This window comes from Miniopterus natalensis, chromosome 14 (genome assembly GCF_054644295.1).
Source record: "Miniopterus natalensis isolate mMinNat1 chromosome 14, mMinNat1.hap1, whole genome shotgun sequence".
NCBI classification, from domain to species: Eukaryota; Metazoa; Chordata; class Mammalia; order Chiroptera; family Miniopteridae; genus Miniopterus; species Miniopterus natalensis.
This window is the reverse complement of record NC_142094.1, coordinates 22479407-22507095: the sequence shown is the minus strand read 5'-3', so window position 1 is coordinate 22507095 and position 27689 is coordinate 22479407. Positions and strand designations below refer to the sequence as shown.

The 27689-nt window shown below is 50.8% G+C and overlaps 2 protein-coding genes across 5 annotated transcripts in view; one reads left to right on the top strand and one right to left on the bottom strand.

Moving 5' to 3' along the window:
* The window catches only part of MACROH2A2 (macroH2A.2 histone), a 43004-nt gene extending 32685 nt beyond the window's left edge, over positions 1–10319 (top strand). The window contains exons 5-9 of the mRNA XM_087824378.1: positions 341–451; positions 2118–2217; positions 4430–4519; positions 7800–7974; positions 9584–10319. Coding sequence (XP_087680504.1) covers positions 341–451; positions 2118–2217; positions 4430–4519; positions 7800–7974; positions 9584–9749 — 642 coding nt within the window. The 3' untranslated portion in view covers positions 9750–10319. The remainder of the gene's footprint in view (positions 1–340; positions 452–2117; positions 2218–4429; positions 4520–7799; positions 7975–9583) is intronic.
* Positions 261–27459, bottom strand: AIFM2 (AIF family member 2, ferroptosis suppressor). Of its 4 annotated transcripts, XM_087824376.1 has the most exons (10): positions 27216–27287; positions 19469–19659; positions 18986–19101; positions 17524–17643; positions 16677–16769; positions 15035–15143; positions 13873–14025; positions 12505–12705; positions 11898–12073; positions 261–439 (listed from the first exon to the last, which is right to left on the bottom strand). In XM_087824376.1, the coding sequence occupies exons 2-9, from the start codon at positions 19644–19646 to the stop codon at positions 11922–11924; spliced, it is 1122 nt and encodes a 373-aa protein (XP_087680502.1). In that variant the 5' UTR covers positions 19647–19659; positions 27216–27287; the 3' UTR covers positions 261–439; positions 11898–11921. The 4 variants fall into 4 exon arrangements, with proteins under 4 accessions (XP_087680502.1, XP_087680501.1, XP_087680500.1 ...); XM_087824375.1 differs by lacking the exons at positions 261–439; positions 27216–27287 and adding an exon at positions 27388–27459 and having other exon boundaries at positions 10179–12073; XM_087824374.1 differs by lacking the exon at positions 261–439 and having other exon boundaries at positions 10179–12073.
* Positions 27460–27689: the final 230 nt, after the last annotated feature.

The following is a 27689-nucleotide window of genomic DNA, read 5'->3' as shown; positions in this document are numbered from 1 at the left end:
GGGAGCGTGGGGGGCGAGCAGTGTGCCAGAGTCACCCCACTTGGTTCTGATGCTTGTCATCATAAGCTGCAGGCGTTGAAAAGAGCAAGGATAACGTGTCCGCGTCCAGGCTTGAGTGAGGGCCGCAGGTGCCCGTGAAGGCTTTAACGGTGTTCTTAGCAGCGCCCTCTCCTTTCCCTGGTATTGTCCGTTGCTTCCCTCCGTGGAGACGAGCAGAACACAGCGCATAGCCACTGCCTTTCACATCCGCCGCGGCGGCGGCCGCGGGAAGAGCTTTATCGAGCCACTTTCGCCTTTTTCTAGATGATTTCCCGCCTGTCCCTCTGATTTCTCTCCACAGTCCAAACCAAAGGACAGTGATAAAGAAGGAACTTCAAATTCCACCTCTGAGGATGGGCCGGGGGACGGATTCACCATCTTGTCTTCCAAGAGCCTTGTTCTAGGGCAGAAGGTAATACAGAAAATTAACTGCGCTGTGCTGTAGGAAAGCATGATTGCATTGTTTTAGTCCTTCCCTGAAGATATGTTTATTGACTTTTCGAGAGAGGAAGGGAGGGAGAGAGAGAGAGACAAACATCGATGTGAGAGAGAAACATCTCTCGGTTGCCTCCTGTACGTGCTCCAACCGGGGCTCGAACCTGCAACCTCAGTGTGCACCCTGACGCGGAATCGAACACGAAACCTGCTGGTGTGTGGGGTGATGCTCCAAGCAACTGAGCCACCAGGCCAAGGCCGTGGTTACATTTTTATAACCCGCTGTTTACAAGCAGCGAGGCCTCCTTCATCCCCGACTCCCCTAATCTGACTTTTACTCAGGTCTTGAATTAGTCAGTTTTAAACTAAAGCATAAACAAGCTCTTCAGTGCTAGGAATTCTTCATGCTGATGTTAGTCAGCCAGAGGTAAGCATGGAGAATCCCTCTGGGCAGTAGACAGAGTGGCATTACTGGTTTCGCTGGAAATGCCCATGCCCCAGTTATTTCTGTGCTCCCGAACTTATAGCCAACTTCCTCAGACAGGCTCTGGGAGGCCCACCCTCCATGGCTCAGTGTAATTTATCAAAGAAAGGAAATAGAGATATGTTTCCTGAAAACCCCTGGTGTAAGATGAATTATTTGCCAGTAATTTAGTCTGCCTGCCTTTCTCGACTGCAGGAAGAAATAAACAGGGCTAGACATTTGAACGGTCTCCAGCAGCACAAGGGCGGCCCAGGCAGACAGGCAACTAATTCATTCCCACAGCATCAGAGTTTACCAAGCAGGTGATTTATCTGTCAACTCAACTGGGGCTGAGATAAGATCCACAAGGAAACAGCTAATCGTATCTCCGGTAGAGGAATGTTTGCAGCCTGACAGTATAGTGTGGACCTCTATGAAGCAGTTGGGACGAGCGTGTCACAGGAAGAGTGTGAATGTGGCAGGTTCCCAATTCACCACTGATGGAAGCCGGGAAGCAAAGAGGCGGGCTGGGGACCGTCCGTACTTCCATGGTGATGAGCTTCCTCTCACTTCCTGAGGGGACCGCCAAGTTCTTGCTCACATGGGGAGACAATGGATTATGCCTCCATCCCACTAAGTGTGAGCATAATAGGGCAGCATTTCACAAGTGTAGCCCCAGGAATGGGGTTCCCTAAAGGCAAGGGGGCCCGACAGAGGCGGGTCAGAGTCCTGGAGCCCGTCCCTGCTCTCAGGCAAGGTCATCAGCTTCGCATCCTTGCCCCAGAGGCCTGTGCTGCTCTGGGGAGAAGGCAGAGGAGAGAGCAAGCCCTGGGTTTCCCTTGCAAGAGCTACTCAGAAAATAAGTCACTGAACAGCAAGGCTGCCAGGATTGGGAAATGCAGGCATAGGGTGTAGGAAAAGGGAAAAGGGAGGTCCCGTTTCTGCTTCTGGAGGAAGAGATTTGTTGCTTGCTGCTAACAGAGCGAAAATCAAATCCACTGAGCACAAAAGAGCCTGTTGAAAACCAAACACCTGGGAAACGTGGGACGGTTGCTCCGTGTACAGCCCTTTGTATTGACATTCAGTATTAATAATTGAATTAACAGACATGTTGTAAAATATGGAGATGTTTAATAGGATTTCATCTTTTCCACACTCTCGATCTTTCTTCCTAATGCAGCTGTCCCTGACCCAGAGTGACATCAGCCATATTGGCTCCATGAGAGTGGAGGGCATTGTCCACCCAACCACAGCTGAAATTGACCTCAAAGAAGATATAGGTAAGGTCCTGAGACTTTGGCGGAGGTGCCATAGAATAGCCCACTATTTGGGCAAGTTCTCATGAGGTGGGTCATTGTCAACTGGATATCCCCTGCTTGGGGTGCTGTGCCAGACTCTGCCTTTGTGTGTAGCTGAGCAGTATTACTAGAGAGTAGCTAATTTTGTTTTAAATCTGCATATATTTTTGAAGCTTTTATTGAAGTGTTATGTAAAAACAGATCATTAGTGCAAAGCTCAGGGAATTTTTCTCAAAGTGAGTACATCTCTGTAACCAGCACCTTGACTATGCAGCAGAACCTTCCAGCAGCTCAGAAACCCCCTCCTCCCTGGTCCCGGTCACCATTCCCTCCGCGGATGAACACCATCTTGTCTCCTAACAGCAGAAATGCTGTCATCTGTCTTGGAGCTTATAAAAATGAAACCATGCAGTATGTCTTTTGTGTCTGGCTCCTTTTGTTCAACTTTATGTTTGTGAAATCCATTCATATTGTTGAGTGTGTTTGTAGTCTGTCCATTTTTATCTGCTGGATAGTATTCCGCTGTAGGAATATACCACAATTTGTTGATCCACTCTACCTTGGTGGCATTTGGGTAGTTTCCAGTTTAGATGGTAATGAGTAAGACTGCTATAAACATTGCTGTTCATGTGTGGGGTAAAACTCTACATATATTTCAAGCTTAAGTATTGAGAACACCATTGGTAAAAAGGAAATGGACATCTAGGAAAAGTCAGTTGTCTTTAAGGCGGGAGATGTTACTAGGCTAGGCAGAAAGCTCGGGAAGGTAAGTTGTCAAGGGCACAAGAAGCAATAGCATACTAAATGGTCACCATCTTAGCCCTGGCCGGTGTGGTTCAGTTGTTGGGCATTGTCCTGTGCACCAAAGGTTGCCAGTTTGATTCCCAGTCAGGGCACATGTCCAGGTTGCGGGCTCAATCCCCAGTAGGCGGCAGTGTCCTATTTTACCATTTCTATAGTTTGCATTTTTGTATTAGGAAAACAATAAAGATATTCCAATTTTTTAAGTGGCAGGGTTGGTGGTAGAATAGAAAGAGCACTGGTATTGGAAGAAATACCAGCATCATAAGTCGATGCTCAACGGCTGAGCCATACCGGCCGGGCCAGGTTTCTTAACACTCTGAACCTCAGTTCCCTCACCTGTCAGTGAGGGTAACAGTAGTTTGTGGCTCATGGGGGTGCTGTGAAGATCAAATAACATAACACATGGATGGGGCTTAGCACAGTACGGGGCTTAAAAGCATTTGATGAATGAGTCTTCTTATTGTTGCTGTGTCGTTCGAAGGGGTCCCTCTCATCATGTTCCATTCTCCATTAGCATCACCCGAACCAATAACCCAGTGCAAATAAAACCCTGATTTATCCTTTTTAAAACATTGTCTGCTATTGCAGAAAAGTCAAGTATACACAAAAATAGCAGAAGGTAGAGTCCTGCCATCTCCCGGGGGTTCTACTTGGCTTGTCATAGAAGCACAACCCTGAAATATTGAGTAGGGAATTGTCCTAACATCAAAGACTTGAAGGATCTCTCAGCAGAAACCTGCATTTTTCCATTGAAAATCAAGGCCCACATTGGGGAGTAACATTCCAGGCTGTCTGGGCCTGTCTGTCCTTTGATGCCAAGGACTTACAGCACACTGATGGAGGTGAGAGGGGAACAAGACCCCAGTACTCCACCCAGAGGTTTCTGCTGCACCATCGGTCACTTCAGGCCTGGGCTGGCCATTGTGGCTATATCCCCAAGGGTGGCTCTGGAACCAGGCTTAGAAGCTGGTGACAAGAGGGTCAGTGAGATGCCCCCGGTACAGGGTGCTGCCATCAAATCAAGGCATCAAATTAAATCAACACAATAGGTACTGAGCCCAGAGAACAGGACACTGGAACCTCAATTTAAAAAAACCCAAAAGCACCACCTTCAGGATTCATGTCATGAGACACTTTATGGCCACATCACCTCCTCAGAAAAGGTCCTTTAAGTGTTTGTTAGAATCTAAGTCCTGATGGACAGAAGCCAGAGACGCCTGTCATGGGTGACCACTGGCAAACCAGGATTTCAGTTGCAAAGTTTTATTCTGACTTTCTGGGTATGGTTCGTTTGTTTGTTTTTTCTGGCCTAGTAAAAGTATGTCAAGCAGTGTAATTAATGACATTGAAAAGAGCAACTGTGGTGGCTTCCGCTTGTTCTCCTTCACAGGTAAAGCCTTGGAAAAGGCTGGGGGGAAAGAGTTCTTGGAAACAGTAAAGGAGCTCCGCAAATCCCAAGGCCCTTTGGAAGTCGCTGAAGGTAAGTGTGGAACTGGGCCCATATTCCCAGCACAGCCTTGCCACCTCCCTCTCCAGCATTGCATGCTTCCCACATACTCTGTGCAAAGCAAAAGATGCCATGCCTGATCAGAAAGCTAGTTTTTAGTTTGAGCGGCCCAGATCCTAAACTAGGTAGATCATTTCATGTGCTTTGGGGGCTATAAAGTATCTGGATAGTTCAAGTGAATTTGCATCAGATCACCCAAAAATGGCCTGGAGCTACTGGGTAACTTTAAGTCATTCTCTTCCCTCAGTCCCTGGTAACCACTGTGCCTATGGATTTGCCTCTTCTGGACTTGTCATATAAACGGAGTCCTACAATATGTGACCTTTTGCGTCTGACTTCTTTCACATAATAGTTTCTTCATGGTTCATCATGTAGCATATATCAGAACTTCATTCCTTTTGATGGCTGAATAATATTCCATTTTGTTTATCCATTCATCACTGGGTTGTTTCCACCTTTAGCTATTGTGGACAGAGCTGCTAGAAACATTTGTGCACAAGTTTTTGTTTGAACACCTGTTTTTGAGACTACTGGGTAATTTTTTTGATGGGTGTGTCCAACTTCAGATCTGTGTCCCCACCCACGCCACCGCAGTGATCATCTGTCTAGTCAGTGCCAGGTGCTGCCCCGATGCTCAGGCTCTAAAGACAATAAATCCCACTCCTGCCCTCAAGCACTGGACAGCCTAGGAGGAAAGACAGCCACAAGAGTGGGGCACAGACAGATGGGAACAGGACTGCAGCGCTCGCCCTCTGCTTGAGGGAGAAGGGGAGGCCCCGTGAGGGTATAAGACCCACTTGAGGGCAGGTCATCATGGCCTTAAGGGCGTTGTGCGTAGGAAGGCTTGGTCATGAGCCAACAGGGAGCAGCAGATAGAAGGAGACCCTGGTAGATGAGAGGGGCACCTTTGAAAGTTAAAGCCGGGGACTGTCACGATCAGATCAGATCGCTGGAAAAGTAATGGAGGTTTCAAGTCAAGAAAGAACATGAATCCACACTTTACAGTCTGCACATACCATTCCCCATACATATAGCAATGATAGAATTTCTTTTTTTAAATTTTAAGACAGAACCGCACTGAAATATAAGACAAATATTCATGTGGGCAGGGATAGGAGAGTTTGCAGAAATTAAACTGGTGACCTCTTGGTTCATGGGTTGATGCTCAACCACTGGGCAAGAAGCAGGATTTTTAAAGATCATGGCTGAGACATTTCCAGAATGAAACCCATGAGTCCTCAGGTTGAAAACGTTGAGTATAATCAATGAAAATCGTGGTGACACTTCAGAAGTTCAAAACTGAAGAGAAACCTGAAAAGCAACCCAAGAGGAAAGGCAGATGGTTTGTAGACAGTTCTCCTGAGAGCGGATTTTTCTCGGAAACAAAGGATGCTGGAGATGGGAAAGAAATATCTTCCAAGCCCTGAGGGGGAAATCTGTTGATGGAGAATTCCACAGGTTACTTTGTTATTATTCAAAAGGGAAGGCGAAGGATGCACAATGTCAGACATTCAGGAGTTGTTAGAAATCCGCAGCTGCTCCCTGAAAGAACTGCTGGAGGCCTCACTGTGAGAAACGAGTGAACCCAGGAGAGGGCTGCAGAGCACAGTCCTGAGCTCAGAAACCAGTACAGATCTGTTAGGTCCAAGTCTCTATGGCCTGGGATGGGATTTCCCTGAGAAGAAGGGACTGGCGAGGGTGAGTCTGGAATGGGGAGGCAGTTCATCAAGTTCTAACATCGTATTTCATTTAGTTTAAAAACACCACCACTTGTAAGATATGCCCTGTTCTATATTCCACTAAGAAAGAATAGATTTCCAAGATGGGTATCTAGTAGGAGACCCCATGTAAAGCCAGGACACCTTCAGTTTAAGGGCAAGCAAGGCATGGACCCACTGAGCACCGAGGGCAGTAGGTGTGTGCCTTGACCTTGGCATTGTGTTGACCAAGAGGGAAAAGCCTCACTAGAGAATCTGAACCATAAGCCGGTACTGCTGCAGACTTGCAGCCAAGTCCAGGGTGGCCCAATCACCTCAGGCCGGGAAGTTAGTGGGACATGACCTTGGTTTGGTAGTGTCCCCAGGTGACACAGAAGCAAATGCACCTTCTCTCTGAAAGCTCAGCTCAGTCCGGGCTGACAGTGAGTCCTAATCAGCCTGAAGGCTGGATGGGATGAGTGGGAGGTGGCGGTGGAGATGAGGAAGATGGTCCTGGAATGAGACAAGTCTCAGAAAACTGACCGGTGTTCCAAGGACAGAGGGAGAAAGGAATCTGGTTTCCAGGATGAGTGATTTTGTTGAGCACATGTTGGGCCTGGGGCACATGTCACAAACAGTGTGAACGCCTGCTCCCTGCGCCCTGCAGGCTCCTCAGCGATGATCAGAAAGACAGTCACTATCTGGGGGAGTGTATGGCCAAGTGCAGTGGCTCTCACAGCAGACCTGCTGAGTCAGGATCTCGGGGTGGGGGGTAGGCACATCTGCTTGTTAAAAGTCTAAAAGCCATTGTATTAGCTTCCTATCACTGCTGTAACAAAGTACCACAAATTTTGTGACTTCAGACAACACAGATTTATTCTCATGAGTTCGGGAGGTCAGAAGTTCACAAGCAGTGTTTAAAAAACTAAACTTAAGATGATGGCAGGGCTGGTTCCTTCCCAGGGGGGCTGTTCCTTGCCTCTGCCAATCCTCGGCTGCAATGTTCCTTGGCTCCGGGACGCCTCTCTCCCATCTCTGCTTTGTCACATCATCATCTCCCACCTTGACCTTCTTGCCTCCCTCTTAAAAGGACTATGTCCCCATCTCAAAATCGCTCACTGAATCACATCTGCAGAGCCCCTTATGCCATGCAAGGCAATACTCACAGGGTCCAGGAGTTAGGGCATGGACACGTGGGGAGGCCACTCCTCAGCCTCCTACAGCCTCCCAGATGATTCTGGTGTGTACCTCCATCAGGAACCATGGTAAGTAGGCAGCCTCACCGCGTGACTAGTTGGCAGACCACATGAAAGTCACATGCTGTCACATCAGCCTTGAAAAAAGCTTGTGCCGACTATCCAGAGCAATTCCAGCACAGCGCCTGCTCTGTAAATGTAGTCCCCATCAAAAGCATGGAATGAATGCTTTCTGGCCAACTTCTCTGTCACCTCCTTGTCCCCCACACATCTCATAGGGACATGTGGGGTTCAGCCTAACCCCCTGGTTAAAGGTAGAGACTAGGACATAACCTGCAGCGTTTCTCTCCCATGTCCCAGCCGCTGTCAGCCAAACCAGCGGACTTGCAGCCAAATTTGTCATCCACTGTCACATCCCTCAGTGGGGATCCGACAAATGTGAAGAGCAGCTTGAAGAGACCATCAAAAACTGCCTGTCGGCGGCAGAGGACAAGAAGCTAAAGTCTGTGGCCTTCCCACCCTTCCCCAGTGGCAGGTGAGAGGCGCTCTCCAGGCGGGCGGGCAGGGGAGGTTGGAGGCCAGCCTTCTCCCTGGGACCCAGTGCTCCTCCACTCTGGCAGTTCCAGATGACATGACCAAAGGCTGCCAGCGCAGCCAAGCATGCTGACTGGGCAATAGGGCAAGAAACCCAGTTTCCATCCTTCAGAACACTCGGAGGGGGCAGCGGGGAGTATCGAGAGGCAGACTTCTTTTTTGAGAGTTCGAAGGCCAGGTTCCCACCAGCTGTCCCTGTCTAGGACACGTGATCAGAAAACACCAGGCTTTGAAGGCCCTGCTGCTCATAGTGTGGTCCACAGCTCAGCAGCAGCAACCCCACTGTGTTAGAATTCAGAACCTCAGACCCGCTCCAGGCCTACTGCCTCAGAATCCCCAGGGGACTCCTGGGCTCTGGGAGGCAGGAGGCCCAGAAGGCTGAGGCTCTGACATGCACACCCAGAGAACTGAGAGGCTGTCACCTAGGGTTTGCTTTTGGTGGGTTGGAGAACAGACTGTTCTAATTGTCAGAGACCCCAGCTGGGGGGGAGAACAGTATTTTGGGTAAATAACAAGGATATCTGTCCTCACATGCAGCATGTCCCCTCTCTTCACGCTTGGAGCCAAAGCAAGTTATTGCCTTAATTTTGAACTCGTCTCTTGGGAGATGCCCTGATGACACAGATATGACTTACACTCTAAAGACATTCTGTTAATCTGGGTTCTGGGAAGGCTAAGAGGGAAATAAGAGGCCTAGCTTCCTGCTGCTGTAATCCTATCCCAACCTAAGCAAGAGGCGCTGGTCTCCAAAGCCCAGCCCAGCCCAGAGGCTGCAGGCTGAATTCTTTGCATAGCGGACCACATGCCATGATGTTCTGGACAGACACTACATATCAGTCAGAATTCATTAGACAGGCCTATCCTGGGATCACCCAGGGGGGCTTGGTGACCCACATGCCCACAATGGCTTAGGCCCTAGAGGCTGGTGCCATGGCTCGCCCTGGCAGACAGTGCTGTCTCAGCTTCCTGGTGCTTGGGGCCCAGCCCAGAGTCACTGCTGCTGAAATGACACAGCACATCTATATGGGCTGATGAGAGGAACATTAAGTGCATGAAAAGGAATCATGAAGACAAGCTTTTAAGCATGTATTTTCCCTTTAATAAACAATTTACCATGTAAACCAGTTTCGAGGCCGCCAAAAAAAAAGAAAACTATATGTGCTTTTCTAAAGACCAGGTATTTGAAATGCTGAATTGGTAGTTTTTAAAGCCAAGTTTGGCTTAAGTCAGGCTACATATTCAAGCACAGGGCGCCACCCGCTGGCCAGCCCTATGACCCTGGCTAAAACCACTGTGCCTCTGAGCCAGTGTGGCACCTGTAATGTGAGGATGCCAGTCCCCTGCTTGTCGCCCCCCCATCCCCCAGGCTGTCCCTCTGACTAGCATCAAAGGAGATCCTATGTGGGCCAGCCTGCACATGGTGAGACCCCATGCCATAGAAACCAGGGCCCAGCGCCAAGATAAGAAGGGCCAGCATTGCCCTCACCCCGGGCTGTTATTCCATGGTCCTGGGGACCAAAGTGACATGGGTTTTTTTCCCTTTGGCACAGAAACTGCTTCCCCAAACAGACGGCCGCTCAGGTGACCCTCAAAGCCATCTCGGCCCACTTCGACGACTCGAGCGCGTCCTCACTGAAGAACGTCTACTTCCTGCTGTTCGACAGCGAGAGCATCGGCATCTACGTGCAGGAGATGGCCAAGCTCGACACCAAGTAGCCGCCGCTGCCGGCCCGGAGTTGCGGGAGGATCGTCCCAGGAGCGGGTTTTATTTTTCAAAAGGAGAGAGGAAGGGGGACCAGGGGAGTGTTGGGCGGCCTCGGGAGCAGGTCCCGCCCGCGGAAGGAGCCCTCTGCATTTTATATTCTCCTTAAAAAGAGCCTCAGTCCCAAAAACCAGGTCTCCGCGAGGGGTTCTTTCCTTGTGTTTTCTTCCTGTTGTTTTAGAACTTTTTAAAAAAAACAGACTTCATTTTAGATTTATAGCATTGACTTTTACACACACAAAGAAAATCCTTTCAAAATTCTTAAGTCTTCTGTTTCTCCTTTTGCAAGGAAGGATGGCAACCGAGTGACCCGGGCTTTGCTGGCTGGCTGTGTTCAGTGCCGGAGAAGAGAAACTTAGGCATCTCACCGGTGCTTTCTCTTGTTTTAGTGCCCCCGCCGCACCCCTATAATATCTCTACTCCTAAAAAGGTTTTGCTTCAGGCTTTTTTCTGTTTTGTTTTGTTTTTTAAAGAAAAAGAAAATGAAAGAAAAAAATAAAAGATCCAGTGTCTTTCTTACAACATATTCTTTTATTGCAACATTTTCCTGTTTGGAAAACCGTCCCCGTGGGTGTGGTGGACACGTCTAGAATGTTATAAATGGAACAAGTCCTGTCTCTAATGGGCTTTGACTCCTGCCATGCTAGGCCCAGGTCAGATAGCACAACTGGCCTGTGTTTCTCAGGCATCAGGTCCTGCTTCCAGAAGGGGGACCTAGTTGGCCTTGGTCCCCAAGAATGCAGCCCGGGGCGAAGCTCCAGTGGGGCGGCCATGCTTTGGGAGAGAGGCATATTTCATTAGGCCCAGGCCACAACCCAGACATGATGGAGTGACAGCCCCAGGGAGGCTGGTGTCCAGGGATTCTGGCCAAGTATCCAGAAGCCACCATCCAAAGTAAGCAGGGAGGGACAGGGTGGGCAGGGGCAGAACCTGAGTTTATTCAGATGAATTCATCAACCACTTCTGCTGTAGAGAGTTAACCTACATGGTCTAATATTGGCTCCTCCAGATTGAAGTTCTCTCCCAAGTAGAGGAGTCATGTATGTACCTTAATCCAGCTGCTTGCAGGCATTATTGCCACATGGCTGGGTCTCCAGGTAAGTGACATTAGGATTGGCCAAGAAACCAGAAGCACAAAACCTCAAAGGGTCCCCTAGCATCAGTTTTGTCACTTAGAAATTTGCCCCTGACAGCAACCTGGAAGCACACGGGTTCGCCTGCTGACCCCCGTCTGCTCCTTGAATGTTCACCAGCCAGTGACCCATCCAAAGGTCACATAGCTCGGCTGCCTGTCCTTAAACTCCTCCAGCGGCTGGCAGCCCTGGTTTCGGTCTTCACTTCTGTTAGCTTTGTAAAAACTCACTGTTAGAATGGACTAACCAACAGGGATATTTTTATCTTTTCTTAAATGTAACCTATGATATATAATCAGGGTCTAAAAATGGAAATATAGAAAGTTTCATTAAGATTAAAGGCTGTAGGGACTAACAGTTTAAAATCAGGCTCCTATTAACAACCACAGTATTACAGGATGCGTGTGCTTCCCCCTCTCTGAACGACGGGTAAGACGGGTACAGATCCCCTTCCTTTGCTGGTCTCACTTTGCAGGCCCTCCTTCCTGCCCTTACAGACAGGGTACCAGCCATCAGGAGACCCAGCTCCCCCCCGCCATTCCGAGCTCTGAATGCCACACCCCAGGTGCTCATGGTTACACATCCAAGAGGAGTCTACGGCAGAGAAGGCCACTTTGCCTTCCCCAGGACCAAGCGAAGCATTTGGCCAGCACATGGCAAGCAGGCCTTGCCAAACCCAGAAGGAACCCTCTGGGGAGGTGTCTTTTTAATGTATCTCTCTCTCTCTTTTTCTCTCTCTCTAACTTCCTCTCCTCTCACTCCCTCTCTCCTCTCTCACTCTCCCTCTCCTCTCGCTCTCCCTTTGTCCTCTCTCACTTTCCCTCTCTCCTCTCCTCTCCATTTTTGATTTTCTGTAAGTTGTCTCTGGTGAGTACATCACTGGCATCTTACTCCAGAAAGAGTGCCCTTTGGCATTTGTCAGGCAGGTACCACTTGTCAAGCAATCCATTCACCAGGCGATGGTGGTACCTCGTCTCCCGCCCAGTCTCCTCATCAGGGTGGAGACTGCCGCATGGTTTTCCAGCTTGTGGAGACAAAGAGGTCCCGGCTCTTGGCCAGCCGGACCATGAACCGCCCCACGTAGAAGCCACTGATCTGGCCCACACCGTCATTTCTCCCCATGGCCAAGAGGAACGTCAGTGCACCTGTGGAGCAGAGGCACAAACTAGAATCCTGCTCACCATCTGTGGGCCTGCAATTCTCAGATTTATTTATTAATTCCCAATTATTAAAGCAATCTAGGGAGTGTGTCTATAGCCAGCTTTGAAAGCTTGTCCTGGCCCTGGCTGCTACAGCTCAGTTGGCTGGGCATCGTCCTGTGCACCGAAAGGTTGCTGGTTCGATTTCCAGTCAGGGCGCATGCCCAGATTACAGGCTAAATTCCCAGTAGGGGGATTGCAGAGGCAGCTGACTGATGTTTTGCTCTCACATCAATGTTTCTCTCCCTCTCCCAAAATCAATAAAAATACGTGTTTTTTAAAAAAAGAAAATTTGTGCTAATGGATCAGTCACCTCAAAGGCTTCACCATGTCTAACCCCAACTCTTAAAACTGTGAAGCATGTGAGGCTCCCTTACCTGGTTTATAGGCTTTGAGGGGTCTTTGTTTCATAGAGTTGATGATGTTGGCCACAGCAATGTTGGCATGGAGGCCGGCGTGATAGGCCATCTTGGGCTCCTTCACATCCGCACAGTCGCCGATGGCATAGATGTGGCTGCAGCCCTCCACCTGGAGGTACTCGTTCACCCTCAGGGCACCATTGCTGGCCAGTCGACTATCTGCCAGGCAAAACCAAGATGCTAAGCTGACATGTTAAGTGGCCTCCAGAACAGTGCTGGGTGGCTCTGGTGCTGATCAAGCCACCCTGCAAAGGCACATCCTCCAGAGGCAAGCCTCCCACCTAATTTCTGCTTGAAGTCCCTGCTTTAGAATTCTTCCTGCAAAGGCAAGGTTATTATTCCAGGGTGGAAAGTGGTTAGAAAGACAGCAAGTGTCATGGTATGTAATGTGCATAACTCGATACGTTACCATGACTGACTGACAGTGCTTAAGTTCACAACTTGCAAAGTCTTGGATCTTCTTTTGAATGTGGATCAGATTTTTAAAATAAATGCAGGGCTTTAATAAATGATAATTTTTTCACTTTAAGGGACTTAAAAGAGTTTATCTTTGAAATATAACATTAGAACAATTAGGTGTTAAATTTTTGGGATCTCTGTCCATTGTATGCCCTTGATTCCACCCCCCATGCCTGGCCTGGACTAGCCTCCTTCCTCTGGGATCAGATAAGTCTTTCCTGCAGAGCACAAAGTAGGAGCTCCCTATGCAGGAATGGTACTCAGGAATAAATGATGGGGACCTGGGGACACAGCAATCACAGGGATGACAAGGAGCCACTGAGTCTCCAGTTCACACATGGAGGTCATCAGTCCACCTGCTCCACGTTTCAGTTAGCTAGACAGTTCAATATTGAGCTTTAAGAACATGAAGCCACAATACTGCTCCCACTCCCCAAATGGTCATTCCAAGCTCCAGTGGCTAAACATCTGGATCATGGTTTGGGGAGCAGCACACCTGTGAATAGAGAAAGGCTTGACCCCAGAATTTCCTCTGCATCTGTGACCCAAGGAAAGGAACAGAAAATAGATCTTTTTTGGCTCTCTGAAAACTGTTCTCATCTCTCACCCCTTGGGGGCAGCCCCAATTTTGGAAGATTCTCGTCATTTTGGACATCTTGGGCTAAGTCGTCATCATCACAGCTGAGGAAAGGACAGCAAAAGTGAGCCTGAACCTGAATTTAAAGTTTGAAGTCATCATTCAGAAGACACAAATGAGCTGCTGGGATGGAGGAAAAAGGTAGGGTGGTGCTGATTCCTGGGGAAAAGGCCTGAGGGGCCTTTTGGACACAATCTGGGGAAAGGACAATGGCTCCACCTCCTACTTACCAAATGCACTGTGGTAGGCAAAGCTGTTGATCTTGATACCATTGCAGACAATCACCAGGTTGGTGGCCACCTCGGTGCCTTTGTCAGTCTGTACACTGATGCACTCTCGATACTGGCTGAAAGGCAACTCCGCCAGGTTGCTCACCCGCTCACCTGTCAAGGGAGGTCTGTGACCAGGAGGCTGGCAGAGGGTCATCAAGGCCAAGGTCTGGGCCAAGGCTGAACTGGGGAAATCTGGAAATCTATAAAGGCCCCAGGAAAGGCCTGGACACTGTGGCTCAAGTAGGCAATGACTCCACTCCCCACTTACCTCCCTGCTCTTCTCCAGTCCATTCGCTGCCCCAAGAAGTATAACCTGGATATCGGGCCCCAAGGGATACAATGGAAGGGAAGTTCCAAGATGCAGTTTGGAGCTGAGTTTTTCAAGTTGTGGGGAAAGCTATTTGAGGAAGACCTCCAACATGCCTCCCTGACTGTCAGCTATGCCAACCTGACCAGGCAGGATGAGCCCTCCAGACACACCGACAAAGGTGAAGCAAGAACAGTCAAGGAGCCAGCCCCTTGCCTAAAAGTCCCCTCTGCCTAAAAGTAAAGATGACCACAGTACTGGAAGGCAGGTACAAGAAGACCAAGAGCCAAGGCGGGCTTTCACAGAGCAGATGCCTCACACCTCCCTGAAAAAAACAAAGAGGCTGAGCCCTGTGAAGTATGTAGGACACCACTGGGGTTAGAGCCCCACTGTCTAGCACGCTGGGGGGTTCTCTTCTCTCTTGCTCTGGACAAAACTCACACTCCTCACCACCCTCAAAACAGAAACCAAACAACCCTATTCTCTCCACCACAGAGACATCATAATTCAGGTCAAATCCTTTAGGTGATTTTTTTAAATCATTCAACAAATAAGTACCATGTGCACTTTATCCAAACCCATAGCCAGGACAGTGCCACCTCTGTCACATGGAAATCCCGTAAGTACTAGGGCCTCTGCCCTGCCCGAGGACAGACACAACCTCCAACTGGACAGCAGGCCTCAAATGGGCTTTGATGCTCAACCCAAGCCTCAGAGCATGGCCACCCTAGAGCTGGGGGCAGTGACCAAGTCTCTGAGCCCAATCTCACCAGGCCAGGGAGAGGGGCAGGGCAGAGGGGAACTGGCACATACTCAGAAGCAGCTGCACCCCTTTCTGGAGCAGGATCTCCTTCGCTTCCTGCCGGACGCAGGGCAGGAGCTCCTTGTCAGCCAGGGCCATTTGTGAGTGAATAAGAGTGACCTGGGGACAAACAACCATAGGACATAGAAGGAGCCACTGAGGCTTCTGCTCACAAGAAGAGGCTTAAGACACACCAGTCTGTCTCCCCCACCTCCTCCCCTACCTCCAGTTTACAGGTTTGGGAACTGAGGCCCAAGTAAAGCAATTTGCCCAACACTGGAACCAGTTAACAGCAAGCTGGGCTGGAATGCACGTCACCTAGTCTAGGACGCTCAGGATGTGCCAGCGCACCATCACCACACGGAGCACCACGTGGAAAATTATTTTCAAGCATCCTCAGGCACTTATGGTTGTACAGTCTATATATGTAACTCATTGACATTCTAACTGTAAATCAACCTCACATTTACATTAAAGCTGGTTCTAAAATTGGAGCTTCCAGGCATGTCTACTTGCTGCCTGGGTCAGCACAGGAAAGTGGGAGGCAGCCTGGAGTGATGTTTAAAGCTTGGACTTTCAAATCAGACAGCCTGGGTTGAAATCCCATCTCGGATACTCACTCGGACACTGCCTGACAACTCAGTAAGATGGGATACAGTCCCACTCAGAGAAATGTTGTAATGATGAAGTGAGCACATGTGTATAAAGCACATGACTCAGCACGGTGGCTACTATTACTCTTATTTGTCTATTAATCATAAACATACGGAAGTTATACTGAGTCATTTCCTACTTCAGACTGGTCTTTACCCCATAAATCAAAATTAATGAACTTTTATGTCAGTTACTCATAATAATTTCCAACAATTTGTCAGAGAACAACCGTATAATTAAATTAGCCCATATCGATCTCACTTTTCAAAACCTACGTGCCTTTCCCAAGGGAAAAAGAACCAGCCACAGGCTCCATGTGGCTCTCAGAGGCTGATCTGGCATCAGCTGCAAACATGCTCTTGCCTCCATAATTACCAATCATCACTCAGCCCTCAGCTGAGCCCTTGCAGCTGCCAGGATGTGTTTGTTCTCTCCAGGGTGCCAGGCAGATGCTCTATCCCTCCATCATTAAAAGGGAACAGGGACACCCTCCCGTGGGCAGAAGGCAGTGCCAGCCAGTCCTTAATGAGAGGCTGCACTGCTGGCTCCCCATGGGGCTGTCCAGGGCAAGGGCTACCTCTCTTAAAGACCAAAAAAGCCACAGCTTGCCCCAGACAGAAAACCAACCAAGGGTGCCTTTGACCAAGTTAGGTGTCAGCAAAAAGAGGCAATCAAAGTCTCGGCTTAGATCACAAAGCTGGGACGCTTTGTGTTAGGACACAGTAGTTCATCTTTTGTAAGGTGTCTCCCCTAGGCTTAATCTTCCTGGTTGGACCAGAAGACAGGACCCCTCACTGAACTAGGACACACCCTGGTTCTCCAGAAAAATTCCCAGCAGAAAGGGACTTTAGGGGACCCCTCAGTGCAGAGAGCCCCCAGGCTCCCACTTTATGTTAAGGGAGCTCTGCCACCCAGGACCTGAACAGATTCCTGATTATCCTTAGACAACACAGAAAGAAGCCAGCCACCGAGAGCTCAAAGCCAAGGCCGTTTGCCCACCTCCTTCTCGGGGTATTCTGTTTTAATCTCCGCTGCCATCTCCACTCCTGCAGAGCCTCCGCCCACCACCACGATGGACTGGGAGCGCTGGACCTAGAGCAGAAGCAAATGTGAAAGCGCGCCCTCAAATTCACCCTGCCTCATTGGGCAGCACTGGGGGGAGGGCTTGCCAAAAAAGTAGAGAACTCTCCAAATTTGGGGTCCAGATGTGCTTCCTTGGGGCATGGCACTTGCTGGGTGTCTTCCTGCATTTTCTCATTTGATTCTCACAACAGCCCCAAAAGGCAGGTATCATACCTGCCCACCCTTCAGATGACTAAAGCCCAGATCTGTCTGAGTTCAAAGCTGGGCTCCTAACCTATACACTAATGTCTGTTCTCCCTGGCTTCTCAGAAGCTTTGCAGAGAAGGAAAGGACTGGCTGAACCATGGAGCAGCACTCACCTAACAATCTTCCTCTGATCTCCACTCCTCATCAGTTCAAAGGGGACTGACCCAATCCCACCCATCTCTCAGGGTCCCTGGGAAAGCTGGCTGAGGTCATGGATCCAAGCCTGCTCTATAAATCACAAGGCCCTGTGCAGCCAGGAGCCCTGAGAGAGGAGCTGGGTACTCACCAACCACTACGTGAGCAGGTCTGGGTGTTCATGTCCAGACTTTGATGACAGATCCAAAGGTTCCCTCCCAAAAGTCTCTCTAATAACTCTCCATCTTTGTAGCCACTGTCACAGCCAAGCACCTCCTAGGATCTCCTTACTGCAGCCCCAACTGTCCCCACAGCTGTTCCGCTCTCCCGGGGCCACCCAGTCTGCTCTCATTGCCCGGCCCCTGGCCAGGGGGTGGCTCACCTGCTTCACCATGTCCTCATAGGCCTGAATGGCATCCTGCTGGCTGAAAATCTGGTTCAACTTGCCAGGGAAGAACCCAGTGCTACCCGTGGCCAGGATAAGATGTGAGAAGGACAGTGCCTGTGAGGGGCAAGGAAAAGAAGGGTGAGGACAGGCTTGGGTTCTTCATCCAACTCTAGGCCCACAGGGCAAGGAGCACCTGGTAGTGAGGCCCTCTGGTCTTTCTGAGGGAGCCCTCCTTGGAGGGGAGCAAAACCATCACATGGTTAGGCCAAGGGACAGCACTAGAATCCAGCACTAGAATACCTAAGGAAGCAGATTTACTTCCTCCCAGAGCCACCCAACATGGAAATGAGAGGGGTGAGCTCCCTGCAGTGGGAGGCAGGTAAGCAGGAAACAGGAAACTACTTGTGGGAAATAAGCAGGATTCCAGCTTCTGACATGGAACTAGCTCAGGCTCTCCTAGGCATTTTAGACAGAACTACCCCCTGTGCCCACAAAGACAGAAAGGAAAGAAGGGAGAGGACAGGTCCTGTTTGCAGCCTACATATATCAAGTTGACAAAATCAGTGCTGCTCTGATGGGAAGAAGACCGGGAGCGGGAGGTCTGTGTCCCACTCAGCCCCCACTTCCTGTGGAGGCCTGAGATGCCCGCATGGACCCTTCCAGGGCTCTGAAAAGTTTGGCCCAAAACCACAGAACAAGGAGACTCTCAGCAATCTTTCCAACTGAGAGATTCCCAGCCTTAAAATCAATTCAAGGAGGACTGATCCACACTAAATCACATACTCATTGAGAACAGAAAATTATGTCCCCTTTTTCTAATCCCCCTTTAACTTTGAATACAGCAGAGGGGAAGGCTGGAGGTAACTCTCAACATGACGAGTGGGCTAGTGGCTGCTCATGGGTGGAGCTCGTGTCGCTGCAGGTGTGTACCAGGTACCGCGCTATATACCGGGCTGAGGAACTCAAGGAATGAAGAAAACCTCTGCCCCCATGACCTCCCAATCCAGAGACATGGGTCCTGGACGTGCCTAAGCCTTTCATTCTAGCAGGTGAGGAGGCCCTCTTGGCTGGCCAGGCCTGGGGCTGGTCCAGGACAGTGGCTTTCAGAGCATGGGCTCTGGGGTGAAACTGCCTGAGGTCAAGTCCCAGCTGAATCTCTTCCCAGCTGTGGGATCCTGGGCAAGCCACTTATCCTCTGTAAAATGAGGCTACACCACCTCCCTCAGAGTCATGGTGGGAGTTAAATGAGACTATGGAGGGCTGAAGACAATGCCCGGCATACAGGGAAGGCTCATGAAATGTCTGCCACCACTCTTGTGGCTGCTGTAGTCAGGCCTCTGCTTATGAGAAAGCTGCTATCAGCACCAGGCAGGGCTTGGGGGCCAGAGGCGGTGCTCCACTCTTGAGGCAACCTGCCCAGGTCTCCCCCAAGGGCATCCTGGCAGCCCTTGCTCACCTCACCATGCTCCAGCAGCACCTTCTGATGCTTTAGATCGATCTCAACCACCCGACCCTGCCGGAAGCTATCCTTGAAGCTCTTCGAGTAGGAAATGAATGTCTTTTTGGCAAACCCTGGGGAACGGACACAGAGGAGATCACAGTGTAAAACTGGGTGCCCCACAGGAAGCCAGAATAACTCAGAACCTCTCCTGAGCTACATACCAACAGGGTACCTCTGCCCAAACAGCCGGGCCAGTGGTATACCCGAGGTACCCACTATCCCCTAAGGTGCCAGTCTGGGCCTCGGGTGTTCAAGGAAGCTCAGGCTCTTCTGGGGCCTTGATATGGAAGCTGCTTAAGGCCAGTAACCTTAAGATTCTCCAGAATTTGTCTAGTGGTAGAATTTAGGCACCTCACCCTAAGCTGAGAAGACCACCCCCACCCCCACAGCATGAAAAGCCCACTCCCACCAAGAAAGTCCCAGAAAGGAGCCTGTTACCACTCTCCACGGAGGCCCGGAGGGCTGCCACGTTGTGGTGGAAGGAGTCCTTCATGTCCACCAGCGTGAAGGAGACATTCAGTGCCTGCAACTGGCTGGCGGCTGCAATCCCACCAAAGCCTCCACCTACGATCACCACATGCACACCTCTCACTTCCATGGAGACCTGGGACCCCATCTCAAACCAGGCACTGCAGGAATAGAGGAGAGACCATATCAGAGTTAGAGGCGGCTCAAGGCTGGGAGGACAGAGATGAGCCCACAGCAAGAAAGGTCTCAAATGCCAAGACTTGATCTTTTACATTAATGTCATCATTAAGATTTTAATTGTAAAACCTGAATTCCAAAGAACAGGGGTATCATGATTCCAACCCATCGCCCAACCACCCAGTTCCATTCTCCACCGCATCACTGTTACCAAGCTTATATGAATCCTTCAGAGATATTCTGTGCACCTACGATCATAACTGTTTTTGCGCACATTAAACTGTTCTGCACTTTTGTCCCACTCAGTGTATTTGCTTACTCATCAACATAACTTAAATGAACACTTGCTCTTCAGAGCGCCCTGTGCCATGGATCCTGGGGTCAAAGACAGACAGACAGACAGACAGACAGATACAGCCCCTGTCCTTGTAAAGAAGAGGCTGACAAACTGAAAGGGCCAGCTGGAGGACACGGGCATGTACATGGGAAGCTGGTCAGATGCATAGTAACAGGAATGGTGGGCACACCTGCAGGGAACTGTGAGCATCAGAGGAACTAAACAAAATTCTTTAAGCCCCACACTAAGCAAACACTATGACCAGATTCTGCCCACTCACAGGTCATCAGCTTGAGCCCCAAGTCTAAGGAGATAAATGGACAGGTTATCACGATCAACCTGCAAAACAGGAGGCAGTGTGACCGAGGCCATGACAGTGGGGTGGGGAGGAGAGGCCTGCAGTGGGCAGGTCATTCCCCTGAGCATTCCTGGGCCAGTGGATATACACTGGAACTGCTGGGCGACATCCTCCAGGAGGCATGGGGCAAGAAGAAACGTCTGCTGTGAGGAGAAAGAGTGCTGGTTAAAGATGTAGAAGGAATGCTCGCTGGTAAGAAAGATGGTGGGGAGCAGTGCTGATCATGCAGGCTCCGGGGGGGCGGGGAGCAAGGTCTCGCTTGACCCCACGGACAGGGAAGCTGCCACCGATGACAGTGTCTGCAGAGGGTGGAGGGCCAGGACTGCAGGCCAAGTGTGCCCCAGGCTCAGGCTCACACATGGACTGGTACAGCTGGACAGGTGCCCAGCAAACTGAACAAACTTTGGTTGAGTTCCTGAGGAGCTGAAATTCAAAACCCTTGGCCCTGAGCTGGACACTGGCGGACATTTGAGGCAGAGGACAGCATTGGGCTGGGTCACTAGAGTGGGACTGCCGAGCACAGAGGGAAAAGGAAGACGAGGCAGCTTCCTGGGCTCCTCCAGCCAGCCTGGGAAGCTACCTGCCAGGCTAGCCCTCCAAGGAGCCCAGGTCATCTGGTGCATCCCAGTCTGTCCCTTTCGAGGGCTGAGAGGCTGGCCCGGGCCTGCAGTCAGAGGCCTGCCCCAGCCCAGCTTAACCCCAGAGGATGCTCACGGTGCAGGGCCTCAGGGTCTCCAGCGTGGAGCCCAGCTATGTGAGGAGCAATCTCGACTACTGCTGAGACCCTGGGAGCAGGGAGGGGTTGTTGGGAACGGGGGCTAGAGGCAACTGGTGACTGAACTTCTTCCTTGCCTGTGCCCGGCTCTGAGAGGCAGAAATAAACCAGGCTGCCAAGGAGAGACGCTGAAGGACGACACAAAGCTTACACTGCACAGAAAACAGCAAGAGAGGCCCAGCAGCGGCTGTGGGCTTCAGGGACGGGCAGTTCACGGGGGGCACAGGGGGTGGTGAGGAAGGAGGAAGTGGGCTCAGGTCATCCTTGAAGGACGGACAGCAAGCTGCCCAAAGGCTTGAGGAGGAAGCGTGTTCCAGCCCATCGGGGACCCTCTCAGGCAGCGGCACCGCAGCAGCTAGAAGACCACCACTCTGTCCTGCACCCTGTGTGGCCTACTGCACAACCCCTCTCCTCTTTAGGCCTCCACTTATCCCCTATAATGGGTACCCTAAGATGTCCTTGCACACAAAGGTTTCCAAGACATGGTGGCCCCCAAGATGGTCCCCACACGTATGGGGGCAGCTTATGGTTGGACCTTCAAGCACCGTTCTCGTTGGTATTCAGATGCCCACTGCCTAATTTCTCCCCTGGAGGAGGGAAAATGTAGTGAGGGAGGGAGGATCTGCTGAGGGAGGGAGAACATGGTGGGGGTGGGAGAACACGGTGGGGGAGGAAGATCTGGCAGAGAAGGTTGGAGGGGGTTTAACTTTGTTTCTCAGTGGCTAAATGGTCCCCACCTCCTTGAGGCTTGTGCATTCTACCCATTTACAGATGAGGAAACAGCCCTCAGCAGGGCTGGAACAAGGACGAGTCCCCAGCAGGCAGTGCCACCTTCACGGCTCCAGGCGCTCAGAAAGGTTGTCCAGAGGCGCTCCCCGCCCCCGCCCCCCAGTGTCAGGCTGAATCTGCCAACTGGGCCAGAAGGAGAATGTCTCCTGGGGGCTAAAACCTGAGAGGGCACAGGGGCCCAGCCAGAGGTCAGGAGTAAACACCAAGAGCTCAACAGAGGCTGGGAATGTGGCAGGCAGTGAGGCAGGCTATGGAAGGGGTATGTTTCACCTGCTGCTCTCAGCAGGGCTCCCTCTGTGCCAACCTGCTTTTGGGTCCAGCAGCCAGCAAGGAGGTCAGGGAAAAACCCAGAGCTCCACTTCCAAGCTGGCTGGGCACACACCCAGAAAAGCTACACAGCTTGTTGGAGAGAGGGAGTCCACATGGGTCAGGTCACACTGGACCACCCAAGGAAGCTTAAGGAGGAGCCTTAGGAAATACCTGGGGCCAAGGACCTTCTCCACAGAGGACCTAGCTTGGGCCAAGAAGTCCAGTGGCAGAAAGGAGGGCTTAAGACACGTTCAGGGAACAAGGTGGGTTGGCTAGGAGGGCAGGTGACAGGGGCCAGCACACACAGGGTAGAGTGCCTGTCACACCAGGGCAGTGTTCTGGCCCACATGCTCACCAGTTCTAACCACCAGGCCTGCCCTGGGCCCCTTACTCTCTTGGGAAGGAAAGTTAGCCCAGTAAGGCCTGGGGGCAGTGAACTGACCCAGGATCAGCGGGCTTCCCCAAAGGGCAAACCCTGGCCTACTCAACCAGGCACACCCTCAATGAAGGCAAAGTGCTTCTCTGGAGTTCCAGTGGGGGACCTGGGGCCTGAGGGCACACCCAGGCCAATGAGGGGCTGACTGAGGGGAGGGCCTGAAGCCTCTCCTAGAATCTGTTTTTCTCTCTCCTCTACTGACCTCTAACACTCCCACTTGGGGAATGGTGGGCAGGTGGCTCTCCAGCCAATTCCACCCTTCCTCCTCAGCAGCCTCCCTTACCCAATACTCTTGCACACGCCTACTCTTCCTTGGCTTTTCCAGTGCCAATTCTTTATTTTTTCTTTATCCTCTCCTGAGGGTATGTTTACTGATTTTAGAGAGAGAGGAAGGGGGAGAGAAACATCAATGTGAGAGAGAAATATTGATCTCTTGCCTCCCATACTCGCCCCAACCGAGGATCGAATCCACAACCTAGGTATGTGCCCTGACCAGAAATCAAACCCACAACCTTTTGGTGTACAGCGTAATGCTCCAACGAACCGACCACCCGGCCAGGGCCCAGTGCCAATTCTTGCTTGACCCGTGAGGATAGCTGAACTCCCCTCTGCTCGGCGGTGACCCACTTTGCCAGTTACCTAAACCACGGACTTAAGCCATAGACCTGCTTCCCAGCCACATACCCTGCAGGTGCTCAAAAAGCACATGCGCAATTGACGATGTTGAACTATATGTTCTAACGCAGCCTCATCAATGGAAGACTCCATCAGTGGAAGACTACAGGATACACTGTTATACACCCATACAATGGGTGATATTCTGGAGCCATTCATTTTTGGAGCGGATAATTTTTACATGAAAAGTCTGTCCATGATTTGTCCCCACCCATAGAATGTACAAGACCAAGGGCGAATCTTAATGTAAATTATGGTCTTTGGGTGATTGTGTCAATGCATGTTCATCATCTGTAGCAGGTTCACCACTCTGGTGGGGACTGTTGATAATGGGGGAGGCCACGTGCGTGTGAGGACAAGGGGTATATGAAAAACCTCTGACCCTTCCCCTCAATTTTGCTGTGAACTAAAACTATTCTAAAAAATAAAGCCCTTAAAAAAGAAACTTTATCCATGAAAAAGGTAATAGAACAGCCTAATCCTACTTACAGGCAATCAGACAAGCGTACCTAGCTACATATATACACATACATGTAATGATCACAACAGCTAGCATTCACTGCACTTTTACCTATATCTGTGCATTGAACAGGTGGGAGTTGTTCTTCCCATTTTGGAAAGAAAGTCACTAACTTCCCCAAGTTCAATCCTCATAGTCTGATAGATCGGCACTCTAAAAAAAATGCTCACAGTGGTCCCAGATGATGTTTTCACTTTCTTCTTTGAGCTTTTTTTAGGTGTTGTCTGAATATTTTTAAATTGTGTCCTTTTTACAGAAATAATAAAATCTTTAAAACAAGGCAGACCTCCTACCGTCTAATTTTTTAAAATGAAATATTATTCATATAAAATTCACTACTTTAAAGTGTACAATTCAGGGGTTCCTAGTACACTCATAAAGTTGTACAACCATCCCCACGGTTTAATACCAGAACATGTTCATTACCCTAAAGGAAAAAAACGAAACAAACCCACACCCATAGCAGTCACTCCCTAGTGGGCCTGGCAACCACTAATCGCCGCTGTGGCCCTGGCAACCACTAATCTTCTACCTGTCTCTACAGATCTGCCCATTCCATGCCTTTTGTCTGGTTTCTTTCACTTAACATAATGTTTTCAAGATTCACCCAAGCTGTAGCATGTATCAGTATTTCATTCCTTTTTAAGATTAATATTCCACTGTATGGAGACACCATTTTGTTTATCCATCTATCAGCCGATGCGCATTTGGGTTGTTTCCACCTTTTGGCTGTTGTGAATAGAGCTGCTATGAGCACTCATGCACGAGTTTTTCTGTGAACATATATGGGGTTTTTTAAAAATATATCTTTATTGATTTCAGAGAGAGGAAAGGAGAGGGAGAGAGAGATAGAAACATCAATGATGAGAGAGTCGTTGATCGGCTGCCTCCTGCACGCCCCCAACTGGGGATCGAGCCCAAAACGCAGGCATGTGCCCTGACCAGGAATCAAACCCTGATCGCCTGGATCCTAGGTCAAACACTCAACCACTGAGCCACGCCCGGCTGGGCTGAACATATGTTTTTAATTCTCTTGAGTATGTACCTAGGAGCGGAATTGCTGGGTCCTGTGGTAACTCTGGATTTAACTTTTTGAGGAACTGCCAAACCCACCATCTGATTCTGAACTGAACATCAAGCCAAAGGAGAGAGCACAGAAAATCTTAACTAAATCTGCCTAGATTCAGGAAGATTAGAATAAGAGAAGGTCCAAGAGAACAAATTCTAATTGTCCAGCAACTCCCAAGGAAATTTACCTCTGCCCTTCCCCCAAAACACACGCACACACACAAATATGCATACATACACACATACACAAATCTGGTTTACACTGGACTTTTCTCAGTAAATCTTGTTTTCTCTACCAAAGATACCCAGCGTGACCCCAGGGGGATTCTTCTCTAATAATACTGAGGCTTTCAGGAATCTACTGAAAAACAAGCAAGTTACATTTATGCCAACGTTGTAGAGAGGTCGTGCCTCAGAAAACATACCGCAGGAACCACATGGATTCTGATCAATGCAAGAACACTGTCCAGGATTGCTTCACAGAGATTACAAATAAAACACGCAACTTTCCGAGTCCTCACTGGTTATGCCCAGGATAGATTTCTACAGCCATGTTTCCACAGGCGCCATCCTGGATGAGAGGGCCACTAGGGTGTGACTCCAAGCACCATGAATGTCCCTTATCCACCTGGGGGAGGGAGAGGGGCCATCAGCCTCACTCACTGGACACTAGGGGCAGGTTAAGAGTCGGCACTCCTCGCCCCGGCGTGGCTCAGAGATTGAGCATTGACCTAGGATCCAGGAGATTTGAGGTTCGATTCCCAGTCAGGGCACATGCCCAGGCTGCAGGCTCGATCCCTGGTGGGGGGTGTGTAGGAAGCAGCTGATCAATGACTCTCTCTCATCACTGATGTTCCTATCTCTCTCTCCCTCTCCCTTCCTCTCTCTGAAATCAATACAATTTTTTTTTTTTTAAAGTAGGCATTCCATGGCCCATTCCCCATGGAACACATGCTGAATATAACCCAAAAAAAGACCAATTTCTGAAAAGGACTCAAAAATCTTATAAAGGGGCTATCCTTTCATGTCCCAGGAGAGGACAGCTCTGGGCAGACAGGCTCATTCCAGTGTCATACACACTCCTGTACCCAAAACGGAGGCCACAAAACTTGTACCTCCTCTTGGGAGCCAGTCACTTTGTGATTCCCAGAACACTCTCAGTCTGCTAGCTGCCCCTGTCTGGATCCTGGCTTTCTTTTTTTTTTTTTTTTTTTAATCCTCACCAGTGAATATTTTTTCCATTGCTTTTTAGAGTGGAAAGGAGAGAGAGAGAGAGAAAGAGAGAAACATCAATGTGGTAGAGACGTATCACTTGGTTGCCTCCCGCAGGCCCTCTGACGGGGGTATGGATCCAGCCTGCAACGGAGGTGCGTCCCCTTGACCACCCGAACCTAAGACCCTACAGTCCAGAGGCTGACACTCCAACCACTGAGCCAAACTCGCTGAGGCTTGGCTTTCTTATTTGACCACCAGCCAAAGACCAGTCTGGCCCTGGAGCACACCAGCCCTGGTGAGCTCTACTGCTTAACTGCTGGGTGTCCTGAGCAAGGCCAGGCCCAAATGGGCGGCAGTCTTCCCCCTGAAATAGAGGCCCTCCAGATCTGCAGTTACACACAGTGCCCTTACAGGGCTTTTCTCTAGGTTCTGGGGTGAGGGGGGTTGAGGGTGGGTGGGGTCTGAGAGCTTGGGGCTTGCACAGGGGCATACTCCAGTACACACACACACACCCCAATCTGAGCAGGCCTCCTTGATAGTTTACACATTTACATATTTTACAAACGGCCTCTGAACACAAGACACACTACCCCCAAACTATGTCTGCCCCCCGTCCTGGGCCGGCCTCCTGTGAGAGCGTCAGCTCCCCAGCGCCTCTCCCTTCCCCGCCCTCACCATCCGGGGGTCAAAGGGGCTCTTGCTGAGGGGACAGGCGGCTGTGTCTAGTGGGTGGCGTTGGAAGGAAGGCGCCCACGATCACCCGCTAGAAGCAGCTCCCGGTGGATCAGGCTCCTGGGCTTCCCCAGACCCATCAGTTAGTTCGGCGCCCGCTGGCCTCGGGCCCCGCGGAAACGGGGGCTTCGTGGAGGGGAGAAGTGGACCTCCTCGGGCAACCCAGAGCCCGTGGGCACTGAGAAACCCACGGTTTCCCTCCCGGGGACGGAGGCTTTCTTCCCGCCCGGTGACGCCAGCTTCCAACCAGCAGCGACCCTCTGGGCCGGTGGGTGAGGGGGGGCGGGGTGAGGGGGGGGCGGGGTGAGTGAGGGAACCCGTCTTACCAGCGAAGACTTTGCCGTGATTTCGGGGGCGGACGGGAAGGGGGTGACTTTGCCTCGCCCTCGCCGGGGGTAAACCTCCCCGTTGTGTTTTGGGGCAAGTGGGATGGTGCGGGAGCCCGTGTCCCAGACGATCGTCCCCTCCGCCCAAGGTCACAAACTCGAGCGCACCGACCTCCGTCGCAGTCCGTCGCGTTTTCCAGGCGCCCGCGGTCCCCGTTCGGGGCGTCTGCGGGGCTCTGCAGACGCGGGGGACCCGGGAGGGCACGGCCGGCGCTCCGCTCGCGCCCCGTTAGCCTCCCGCCGCCGCCCGGCTCGGGCCGGCGCCGCGTCGCATCCGGGCCCCTCCGGCCCCTCCTGGCCCACGTGACTCGGCGGGACCTGTGGCCTCGCCCCCGCCACGCCCCCGGCGGCGAGGGGAGGCCGCGGGGCGGGCGCGCCCCGCCCGCCCCCGCACCGTGGAGCAGACGGCCCCCG

What these genes read in the sequence shown, in the direction of transcription:
- AIFM2 (XM_087824375.1), bottom strand. Translation starts at nt 19,646, where the DNA reads ATGGGGTCCCAGGTCTCCATGGAAGTGAGAGGTGTGCATGTGGTGATC. An exon ending in TGCCTACCACAGTGCATTTG is followed by an intron (nt 12,706 to 13,872) that starts GTAAGTAGGAGG and finishes TTTGCCTGGCAG; the next exon opens with ATAGTCGACTGGCCAGCAAT. An exon ending in CCTCAAAGCCTATAAACCAG is followed by an intron (nt 12,074 to 12,504) that starts GTAAGGGAGCCT and finishes TCTGCTCCACAG; the next exon opens with GTGCACTGACGTTCCTCTTG.